Below are 12,321 nucleotides of genomic sequence, written 5' to 3'. Positions count from 1 at the left end.
TACAGATAAGGAAACAAGGCAGAGAGAGGGTAAGCAACACATAATATATTCTTTCATTTCTGATAAAATGTATTCTGTCACATTCTCATCTCCTGGAAACCCATGTAATCCATGGTGCTCCTATAAACTTGAACTACAAAACAACTATTGTAATAGTTTCCCCAATTAAGGTAGAATGAGGAGAGTAATCAAAACATCTTGCTGGTTTAATTATCAGTGACACTTAAGGGCCCATGCAAAACAGAATGAGAAAAAGTAGTCCTCCACTTTTAGAGTATGATCAAAGAGTTCCTTCTCATGGCCCAGTATGTTCAATTTTCATTTCGCGAGACGGGGAAATAGTCATTCTACAGCCCTGCCAGAGACTGGTGGACAGAACTTTGTTGGAACTCAGAGAAAATTCTCTAGGTTTATCTTGTGAAATAAAACATTTTTTTAACATCTTTATTGGAGTATAATTGCTTTACAATGGTGTGTTAGTTTCTGATTTATAACAAAGTAAATCAGTTATACATATACATATGTCCCCATATCTCTTCCCTCTTGCATCTCCCTCCCTCCCACCCTCCCTATCCCACCCTCTAGGTGGTCACAAAGCATGGAGCTGATCTCCCTGTGCTATGTGGCTGCTTCCCACTACCTAGCTATTTTACATTTGGTAGTGTATATATGTCCATGCCATTCTCTCACTTTGTCACAGCTTACCCTTCCCCCTCCCCGTGTCCTCAAGTCCATTCTCTATGCGTCTTTATTCCTGTCCTGCCCCTAGGTTCTTCAGAACCTTTTTTTTTTTTTAGATTCCATATATATGTGTTGGTATATGGTATTTGTTTTTCTCTTTCTGACTTACTTCACTCTGTATGACAGACTCTAGGTCCATCCACCTCATTGCAAATAGCTCAATTTCGTTTCTTTTTATGGCTGAGTAATATTCCATTGTATATATGTGCCACATCTTCTTTATCCATTCATCTGATGATGGCCACTTCGAATAAAACTTTTTGACTGATAAATTCCATTGCTCCAAGTGCAGACATCCTCTTAAATTCTAATTTGTTGATAAATTGATCTCAAAATCTATAAGTACTATGAGATAGGTTTCTATTCTGCAATCAAATGTTCTTCATATACCCCCTCGTAGAGCTAATCATTATTATACTGTATTTTCCAGGCACCTTCACACACTCTATTTGAAACTTAAAATAACTTAAGATGTATGCTACTTTGATTGCCAACCGCCCAGAATTTTCGAGGAACAATGGCTTTCCCGGGGGGAAAAAGACGCCGTGGGAAGTTCTGGATGCCTCCTTATAAATAGGGCAGGCTTGTCTCCATGACCAGTGAGATTAAGCCAGTCACGTCCAAGTTCCACATTTTTAGGTACAGTCTGTTGGTCACCCACATACGGTAATAGAACATCTATTCAGAGAGCACATTTTCCAGCACATTTATTTCTCCTTCCCAACTTTGTCTATGTGCCAGATGGTTATATCTTGCCCATTTTAGCAAGCACTTGCCTTTAAGTGTGGAGCCTGGAGGATTTGTCTCAGCTCTTGGATCTCAGGGGACTTGGGGGTTTCATGTAATATCTTCACTACCTGGTTGGTGGAAAAACATACATTGTGAATTTTTTAACAATCTTTATCACCTAGTTAACATCACCTAGGTTGGATAACAGGTATACTGACACGATATTGACCTAAGAAAAGGTGTTACTGAAGCCTTCTTTTTCCTCCTTAAAGTCAGGGCTTAGAGTCTTTCCTTATCATTAAACTTCATTACAGCAGGTAGAATCCAAGATTTGGGGTAGATCTAAACCACTGTGCCCCAGTCCTGGCACATCGCAGGCTTGGAGGAAGAACAAACATAATTTTGTAATGTCATATGTGCCAAGGCAATATCCCTCTAGTGGCTCTGAGATAACTGTGTGCTAATGTGAATGCTTTATAGGCAGGTTAAGGTATCTGAGTTCTCCAGCTACAGGCTCAATTACCTGGAGAACCCAGGTAGCTTAATCCCATGGGCTGTTCCATTCTTCAGTTGCAAAATGAAATAGTAATTTGTATTTTAAGGCTTATTATTTGATTAGCAATTTTAATGTTTGTTGCAACAAAAAAGTGCTAGACAGAATAAATTCTGCTCTCTTTGCTTTGGTTTAGGCATAGACCTGCTTTCTGACATGACATAAGCCCTAACAAGACTTTAACCAGCTCCATGAATCTTCAGCAGTCAAGGACCATCACATACTGTCAAATGAAAACAAGCAGTTTAGCAAGCTTCACCTCCACTCACTGGGGTTACAACTGAATAAAATGTCACGTGTGTGTTTCCCTGTGGACAGCTGAGAACCATTCAAGTTGTTGATTACTGGAGCTGAGGTTAGAAGTTTTTTTTAAAATTTCTTTTAATATGGACAATAAATAAAAACAAAACAGATTATATTTATGCATCCATTCAGCAAATATGCATTGAACATCTACTGTGTGCTAGGCACTGTTTTGAGTGATGCAAATAGAGCACTGAATAGGCAGACAAAAATCCCCAGTCTCATGGAGTTTACATTCTAGTGAGGAGCCACAGACAATAAATAAAATATATAAGTAAAAGAGTTTTATTTGATGATGAAAAGAGTTAAGAAGAGAAATGAAATAGGGAAGGTGGATAGGGAATGCTATGAGAGGACTGCAATTTTAGATGGGGTGACCAGGGAAAGCCTCCGTGAGGTGACATTTGAGTGGAGACTGGAGGGAGATGAGAAAGCAAATCGTGTGGCTATATGGGCAAGGGCGTTACTGACATAAGGAATAGCAAGTGCAAAGGGCCTGCGGTAGGAGCATGTCTGGTTCAAACAACCACAAGGGGTTCAACTGGCTGGAGCAGAGTGAATAAGGGAGAGAGTGGTGAGTATGACATCAAAGAGGTAACAGGGGCCCCCTTATGTTTGACTATGCAAGAATTCGGATGTTTACTCGGAGATAAGTTGTTGTAGGAAGGGTTTGAGCAGGGAAGTGACATGATTTGACTCATCTTTAATCAGAATCTCTTTGGCTGCCATGACGGGAATAGACCCCAGGGGAGCAAGAGTATAAGTGTGCGACCAGGTAGGAGGCTACATCGCAATTATGCACGTGAGAGACAATGATGCTCTATATTAGGTGGCACAGCAGAGGTGGGGAGATTCTTGATATGTCTTGAAACTAGAGCTGACAGGACTGGGTGTGGGTGTGAGAGAAAGGAAAAGTCAAAGATGACCCCAGAGGTTTCAGCCGGGATACTGCAAGAACAAAGACGTCCTTAGTGAGATGGAAGAGGCTGGGGTGAGAGCGGCTTTGGGGATGGGACAGCCAAGAACTCCGTTGGGGACAAAGTTTGAGGTCCATTAGACATCTCAGTAGGATGGGATGGGGCAGAGGACATCAGAGCCTGCCGTCCAGGAGCCCAGAATAGGGATGTAAATTAGGTATCATTAGTAGAGCAACATTACCCTCTTTCCAGGGGATAATTAGGTCCACGGTTTAGGGAAAAAGAGGGAAATGCACACAAGCTAAAAATGTGTCTTGTTGGTTTTAATTTGGGGAGACAGCAGGCATTCTATTAAAGCTCAATTAGAAACAGTTATCAGATGCATAATCACCAACTGAACTTTTCCATTAGAGCATTTAAACTAGCGCTATGAGTAAAATGGTATCACGTTAAAGCTCTACTATTCTCTGGATGAAAAATCACCTCACCTCGTAGGATAACGCCTGGGCATGGGGTGTGGCAGGAATGAGCTTCTTTCCTTTAAATTCCTGGAGGCAGTCATAAACCTGCCGAGGGGCAACGAGGAGAGAATGACATACTGAGGGAAGGCTCGCCCAGGGGAGACTCAGCCTGAGCAATGGCACAAGTGGCTGGCTAGCATGTGTGTTGGCCTTTAATAAGGTGTCTCTAGTTGTCTAAGCGAAATGAACTCAAGACTGGTGGCTCTAACGCTTCAAAGCCTTAATTACTGGCTGCCACTGGAAACTGTTCTTCCCCAAACAATATCATTGATAAAAAGAAACGTAAATTTTACTCTTGTTAAATTAAGTAAGCCTGGGTTTTCCAGGCTTGAGGCCAATAAGGATTTGAAGCCAGAGACCTGTGGGAACTTCCAGGCTGGGTAGCTGCGTAGGGCATGGGTTAGGGGCTCAGGTTCACCAGGGCATCTGAATGAGAGGCCGGGCACACTATACATGCTTATTTGTACTCTGTGCTCACCTTTTGTTTCCTTTCCTCCCTTAATTCTCCAGTAAAAGTTTGTTTATAAAAATTCCAACTTTGTCTTTGTTGACCCTTAGGAATTGTTTTCCATACCAGGATCTAGGGTTGGGCTGAGAATACCAAGGTCTGACCAGCTCTGCAGTGCAGACCTTAATCTTATTTTAGAAATCTAGTTTCTCTTACAGTTGAAGAAATGAGGTCCAGGAGGTCAGCTCAGCCCTGCCTTTCTCCATCCGGATCTGGGATGGCGGGGCTTCCTTGCTCTACCTCAGTGCCCAAGCTCAAGTGTACCTGGAAGTGATTAAGGCTGGTGGACTGATGCAGGGAGCATAGAGGCCTAGCAGCCTACCAGTGGTAGCAAAGGCAATGCCTTTAGTGGCATTCATACCCCTGTATTACCTTCCCAGGAGGGAAAAGTGCCTGGTAGAAATCAAGTAGTTTCCCCCAAAGTTTTTTTTTGTTTTGTTTTGTTTGCGGTACGCGGGCCTCTCACCGCTGTGGTCTCTCCCGCTGCAGAGCACAGGCTCCGGACGCGCAGGCTCAGTGGTCATGGCTCACGGGCCCAGCCGCTCCGTGGCACCTGGGATCCTCCCGGACCGGGGAACGAACCCGTGTGCCGTGCATCGGCAGGCGGACTCCCAACCACTGCGCCACCAGGGAAGCCCATCCCCCAAAGTTTTATTCAGATATAATTGAGATAGAACATTGTGTAAATTTTACGGGTATGCCATGTTTATTTGATACACGTATATGTTGCAAAACGATAACCAGGATAAGGTTAGTTAACACCGCCATCACTTCACATAATTACCACTTTGTGTGTCATGATAACGTGTAACATCTATTCTCTCAGCAAATTTCAAGTATGTAATACAATATTGTTAAATATAGTCACCATGCTGTACATTTGCTCCCCAGAACTTATTCATCTTGTAACTGGAAATTTGTACCCTTTGACCAACATCTCCCTATTTCCCCTCCCCCTAGTCCCTGGCAACCACTATTCTCTCTGCTTCTATGAGCTCCACCTTTTTAGATTCCACACACAAGCGAGATCGCACAGTATTTGTCTTTCTCTGACTTATTTCACTTAGCATGATGTCCTGAGATCCATCCATGCTGTTGCAAAAGGGAGGATTTCCTTCCTTTTCATGGCTGAATAATATTCCACTGGACATCCCACTTCTGAGTATATAGTGATAGTGAAATGAAATCACTACCTAAAAAGATATCTGCACCCCATGTACATTGAAGCTTTATTCACAATAGCCAAGGCATGGAAAAAAACGCTGTGTCCAACAATGGATGAATGGAGTAAGAAATCAGGTGTTTTAAAACCAGTGCTGTGAGGAGTACCTCTTTGCTCATGCTAAGTATGCTGACACTTCTTTCTTATCTTAAAGAATATAATATTAACATGCATCATAAGGCTGACCATATTTCACTTAAGTGAAGGAAACACATCCTCCAAAAAATAACTTCAAAAGGATCTTTCCTAATAATAACATTTGTTCAGAAGAACAAAATAGTCAGATGCTATTGTATAGTGCATGAAATTTTAGCCAAATTTAAAAAAAGAAGAGATCTTCAGAGTAAGAAAAACTTAAGATACCTAAACAGAGCTGTAGACATTTCATGTCCTAATTTATGAAAACAAAGAGGAATGATTTTTAAAGCATTTTTATTTGTCCTGAGTTGGCCTCAAGGACAAAGGGTTGTAGACAGCTGCTAAGGGTGCTGTCTATGGCCGTTTGTGGTGGTTGCTGTGTGACCCCAGGGGTCTCTGGAAGAAAGGGAGTTGGGGGCAGAAAAGAGAGGAGCTGCCATATTCTTTTCCAGCCAAGTATATTCCTTCCTAAGCTAAGAGGTTGTGTAGCTCTTCTCTGAACTTTCTCCCAGCTGAAATTTCCTGCCAACTGACAAGCAACACTGTTGGACGAGTAAGTTCTGCTCCCAAGGCTAAGGCTTCTGAGAAATGGAGCGCTCACCTTGAGCAGAGCCTGCAGCCACGGGGAGTGAAGGAGGTCGTACAGGAGACACACTCCATTCACGTCTCGGCTGTAGAACAGATTCAGCTCTTGTAGCACAAGCCTCAGGATTTGGGAGATACCTACAAATGGGAGAGGGCAGAGATGGGGTGACGGGTGGAAAGGCAGGTGTAAATGTGAAGGACAATTCAGACCGCTGGTAGGTACCAGGAGCTCATGAGGAGAGGAGAGGACACTGGATTTGAGGCCCAAAACTCTGCTCTAGCCCTGTTCTATCACTTACTGTGTGAACTTCAGAAAGCCATCCAACTATCTGGAACCTACTTTCCTTGTGGCAAAATGAGAATATGTTAGCTTCCCCATAGGGTTGTTGCCAACATTAGATGAAATAATAGATCATAGTATAGAAATGAAAGATTTTATGAGAGCAATATTGCTTTCCCCTCCCCAATCTTAATAGCCCCTGGTGTACTCCAAAATTATCTAGTTGTTTTCTGGATCCTCCTTCTCTAATTCAAACATGCCACCATGTGTATTTACCCTTTATGAAAATTCTTATTGAAAAGTTCTCCTAACAGGCCTTTAATACATAGCTCAGGATTCCACTATTAAAGGGACTGAACAGAATTTAGTAAATGCTTGGTTGCTTTTACAAGTATTTTCATAGAAATCCTATTTGTTGCAGTGATATTTCGAATGTGAACAAGTTGTGAAGTTCTAAGGCAAAGCAAAACATCGTGGGGTAGGAAAAAAAGAGATTCTGAATCTACTGTGTCAATTTCTTTCCTTCCTGCCTTGAAAATTGCTTAGACTTATCACTAAGAGATGCAATAGGACACTTCAAACTGTATGACAAATTCCTTGTAGGAATCACAAAAAGTCTATCAGAATTTCTGCACCTACATTGGATCGCGTATTTAGAGGGATATTAAAAGAACTTTCTGGTCTAGAAAAGGAACCTGGCACCACATACCATTCTCCGGATTGGTTCCCGTAGAAAGTTTCTCGTCCTTCTTGTCCTTGCTGTCTGGTGGGTCTGCTCCTTTGTCTGACTGTATCATGCTCCCTTCCCAAGCTTTCAGAAGGAATTCAGAGCTAGGGAGCAGATCAACAAACAGCACACAGCTCACTCAATCACACTGGCCCCGCAGCTCTTAGTACATATATAGGCACATATTTTCAACAGCATTTATTGAGCAAGTCAGGCACTGTGCTACGTACACACCAGGATCCACATCGGATAAAACAGTCTTGCCTTGTGGCACTTCCTCTCTAAATTATCCATCACCAGCTGTGTGAACAAGAAAACTACTATTTCATGAAACGTTCCTTCTACTCCCCTTTCTTAAAACAAGTGACAAATAATGTCAGTTTGTTTATTTTCCACCTCTTTGCCTAGTTGATTTCACCATCATTCAGAGATCAGAAGAGTCTTCCCTGGCCTGACTCCATTCAGGTGCCCTCTTCCCTCTCATTGCCCATATAGTTCTTCATGGCACTGATCACAGTTGCAAAAGTTATGGGTTACTGCTGAGGATACTCTTAGGGTTTACTTTATATATTGCTTTAAGTAGGTTTAGTTTCAAGAAACAGAAACCCCAAATAATAGCGGCTTAACAGAGTAGAAGTTTATATCTTGCTTATGTAAAAGTCCAGAGGCAGAGCAGCCCTGCTCCATGAAATTCTCAGAGAATAGGCTCCTTCTTGCTCACTGCTTTGCCCCCTTGGGGTGTGGTGGTGTTCTTATCTTCCTGTTCCAAGATGGTGGCTGGAGCTCCAGCCATCACCTCTACATTTCAGCCAAGCAGGATGGGGATTAAGAAAACGAGGGCAAAGGGGACATGCTCACTGCTCTTTGAGAAAGTTTGACAGAAGTTGCCCTACACAATGAGAAATCACCTCAGGCCCTGCAAATTTTCAAATGTCCCTCTGAACTTTCATGTTGCTGGAAAAACAACAACAACAACAATAAAAAACCACCTTATAATTATCTGACCTCAGAACTCAACTTCTCTTTACATATGAACACAAAGTATTTTTGCACAGTTTTAACATACACTGAATTTTCTGGAATGCTGCTACCTTAATTGAGGAATGAATTTACTTCATTTTGCTTGGACTTTATCAAGTTCACCATTGCAGAAAATCAGGTCATTAATGGTTAAGCTGCTCAAAGTATAACATGTCACTACAACACACCACCATCAAGCCATGGCTGTATCTCTGTCTGTATTCGAAGCTGCTGCGTCCCTGGTGGAGTTTCTTATAGGTGCAAACATGTGTTACTTCATTATATCTTTTGGTATAGTGATATCCCATATTTACAAATTGAAATTTAGATATCTTATCAACTACATTTGTTTAATTTCTCTTTTTTATTATTACTAGGGCATTATATATATGGATTTTTTTTTTGGAAGTTTTGTGTGTCTTAGTCTGGGTTCCTCCAGAATCAGACACAGAGCAAGGATTCTAGTGAGGTGATTTGCTTGGAAATTGATCTAGAACACTAGTAGTGGAGTGAGGTACTAAGGCAGGGTAAGGGAAAAAATCCAGTAAAAAGTACATCAAGCAAGTAACTGCTCTGGGCCCTATAGAGCTTCATCCCATGGAGGAACAAGGGACAAGGGAGTGGGGATATTTATACAGCAACACTGCCAGACATGGGTTGAGGGCTTTCCCCAGAGAGCATTACTTCTGGTCCTTCCAGCCTGCCACATGTGTACTTTCAGATAAAGAGTGTAGGTACAGAATGTACCAAAAGGGATATGGGTAGGGCACCGACAGCATTTGTCACAGGAGAATAATAAAGGATAAATCAGGATTTTTTTAAAAGGAGCATTTCATATTAGTTGTTAAAGACGGGTATGGTTGTTTGAATCTGATATGGTTGAGAACAACTGTCTAGAATCTAGACAGATTGTGGGGTTGAGTCAGGGAGGCTATCTAGAAAAAGACAGATTCTTCTGTTGTCTCTAAATTCTATGGCAGTGAGAAGAGCAACGCAGAAAGCTGTTATGAAATCTTAGACAACCTTCCCATACACATTCTTTTCCCGTCGCACTGAAGTATTCTAGTTTGCCAGATTCTGCCTAAACTTGACATCATAAGCTTCTGCCTTGCCCACCACCACCCACCCCACCCAGCCCCAACTGAGTCAGTTTACACCCTGCCTTTTTCCTGCATTCCAGTTTCTGAGACTCTATTGAATCATTTTGCACAGCAGTTGCATGTATGACTCATCTTCATCCCTGGAGGGGAGCATTTCCAAGGTAGGGTTTGAAAAGGGAGATGGAGTATCTGCCAGACAAAACCCAGAGCAAACAGGCGAGTCTGACACCAAACCATCATATTCAGGCAACTTCTTAAAATGCTTCTCACAAACCGTGTTCTTGGTGAGGCAGTACGAATTAAACAATGATGCTATGTGTACATCGTAGGTGGACCACAATTCTTCCATATTTAATGCCCAGATGACAGTGTGCCCAACCAGGCCTATCCATGCAGCAGATGGGGGCACTAGAGACTGTACGTTCCTGAGATGAAATTGTGAGAGAAATTTGCAGATAGACTGTGGTTTCTATAACGAAGTCGAATTATTAAAGTAACTTCTAATCAATCTACCAACCCAGAGCTACACAGAAAACACATCCATATACTCTAAAAGGCTCATTTTGGCTAAAAGTTTCTCCACCACTGAAGCACAAACAGTAATGTTCATCTCCACAACTTAGCTGAATTCTAAACACAGTCATCCTCAGCTTCCTGTGACAAATTTGCTATGAGCTGAATTGTGTTCCCTCCAAATTCAGGTGTTGAAGCCCTAACCCCTCAATGTGATGGTATTTAGAGATGGGACCTTCGGGAGGTAATTAGGTTTAGATGAGGTAGTGATGGTGGGGCCCTCATGATGGCATTTGTGCCCTTATAAGGAGAGACACCATAGAGCTTCTTCTCTTAATCTCTCTGCCACATGAGGACACAGCCAGAAAGAGGTTATCTTCAAGCCAGGAAGAGGGACCTCACCAGAACCCAACCAGGCTGGTACTGTGATCTCAGATTTCCAGCCTCCAGAACTGTGAGAAATAAATTTCTGTTGTTTTTAAGCTGCCCAGTCCCTGGTATTGGCCCAAGCTAAGCCAAAATCTCATAGAAGGAAACCTCAGAAAATGGTTTTCCCTCCTTCCAGGTGGCAAAGAAAACTGTTGCAATTTATCGTCCTCATAGTACTTATGCTTATCCTTCACAATTCCCTTATGCATTAACCTGTTCAGTGTCCGGCTCCCATGTGGGTCAGGTCTGGAGAGCAGACACTTTGCTTGTCCACTGCTGAATCCTCAGAAGTAAAAGACTGACACCTCCCCAGGGAGCCCAAGGACGGCTGGGACATCAGTCCTGAGACAGGAGCAGCTGGACTCGGGAGGCCTGTGCCTTCCTCTCCTCCTCAGCCTGGTTATATCGACTTCAACCTCCTTCCCTGTCAAACTTGGAAATCGGGGCTGACAGATCTTGGAGGCAATCAAATGCAACCTTCATTTTACAGATAAGGAATTTGACACTCAATGGGGTATTCAGTAGATTTCACAAGTAGTAAAATCAAAAGTTTTCCTCTTTTGTTTCCATATTTAGTCCTGAAACATGCTAGTCCCTGGCAAAAGTCTGTGGTGTCCCTTCCTTGCCTGCCTTTTCATGACTGTCAGTTGAGACTTAGCTATTTCTGCTGTCTTGAGAGAGTTCTTGATTGAGCCTAAATAATAGTCAACCATATGAAATTCTGAACTGATTAAGTAACACAGGAAGTATGGCCAGTTCTTATCATTAACTTAGAAGCTGCATTAGCGTTACTGATACCTAAGGAATTTCTCCTAAGTGTTACTTTAAAAATCAATATTTCTAGAAGACTGCTAAAAAGCAGTATATAGGCACAGAGTGTTTCCAATTCGTAAGCATTTTTTATGTTTATGATAGATTATACGTAAAGGTGACAGTGGTACGACAAAATGGTCAATAATCTTTGGTTTCCAAAAAAATCAGTATTTCTATAAACTTAAAAATATAGTGATTACTATTAAATGCCACACTCCTTACCCGTATGATGCTCATTTTTCAAAACGATGCTTTCTACTAGACAAAGCCTGAAAAGGCACTTGAAAACTTGATGAGAAATGGCCTGTACAAAAGTGGCTATAGCTTCCTCTGGGTCAAAACGCTATTGATCAGGACTAAGATAAATGCTCAGTTTTACTCAGTCTCCATGACAACTTATTATTCCATACTTAGCAAATGGTTTCTCATAGCAAAACCTGCTCTTTCAAAATCACAGAATTTTCCATATAATTTGAGATACGATGAAACTAAAGCATTCAAATATTACCCCCAATTTTATTTTTAGCTCTTAAAAATTGACAGAAGGGCAGACATTTATAGATCTTTCTGGCAACTGGGGATCATTTGGCAGTGTCTCTTACCTGCAAGACTGCAAACATGCAATGCTGCTCCTATCCAGAGAAAAGCTTTAGCAGAAAATACCAGTGGGCTATTTGGTGCCAAAGTCACCTCACTGTTCTAGATAAAATCTCTGCACATCCTCTTTGATTTAATCCACAGAAGCCTAATCCAGCGTAACCACTAAATTACTCTTAAACCTCCCCCGTCACAAATCTTCCTAAGAATTCCTGGCACTGAAAAGTCTAATTTATACCATTTCAAACCTTCACTTCAGTATTTTCTGATTGCCAGCACATAGTTAACACCAAAAAAGATGAATATTTTTGTTGACTATTTCAGGATAAGACACCCCACAATAAATTTTATTTTAATCTAATGAAAAACTGATACCTGAGAGTAAGCTGATCTATTAACCTTATGTTCTCACGTTATGATGAGGAAACAAGGGAAGACTCTTCAGCCAATAATAATGAGACTTATAAAAGATCTCCTTCTGGAAGGTCCCCTACCAAGTTACTCTTATGAACCTAATAGCCCATTCTCTATCTCAGATGGGAGCCACTTCCTTTTTGAAAATTTTATATTGCAGGAAGGTGTCAGTGGGAAGAACATCTGGAAGTAGAACGAGACAAAGGGTACA

The 12,321-nt window shown here is 41.7% G+C and overlaps 1 protein-coding gene across 1 annotated transcript in view; it reads right to left on the bottom strand.

Moving 5' to 3' along the window:
- Positions 1 to 7,294, bottom strand: part of MPP4 (MAGUK p55 scaffold protein 4) — a 38,131-nt gene extending 30,837 nt beyond the window's left edge. Inside the window, exons 1-4 of the mRNA XM_060015595.1 lie at positions 7,207 to 7,294; positions 6,234 to 6,355; positions 3,732 to 3,809; positions 1,518 to 1,598 (exon numbers count right to left, since the gene is read on the bottom strand). Coding sequence (XP_059871578.1) covers positions 1,518 to 1,598; positions 3,732 to 3,809; positions 6,234 to 6,355; positions 7,207 to 7,294 — 369 coding nt within the window. The remainder of the gene's footprint in view (positions 1 to 1,517; positions 1,599 to 3,731; positions 3,810 to 6,233; positions 6,356 to 7,206) is intronic.
- Between the last annotated feature and the right edge of the window lie 5,027 nt (positions 7,295 to 12,321).

Source organism: Delphinus delphis, chromosome 7 (genome assembly GCF_949987515.2).
Source record: "Delphinus delphis chromosome 7, mDelDel1.2, whole genome shotgun sequence".
Lineage (NCBI taxonomy): Eukaryota > Metazoa > Chordata > Mammalia > Artiodactyla > Delphinidae > Delphinus > Delphinus delphis.
Note: the sequence above shows the minus strand (reverse complement) of the source record. Positions and strands in the feature narration are given on the sequence as shown.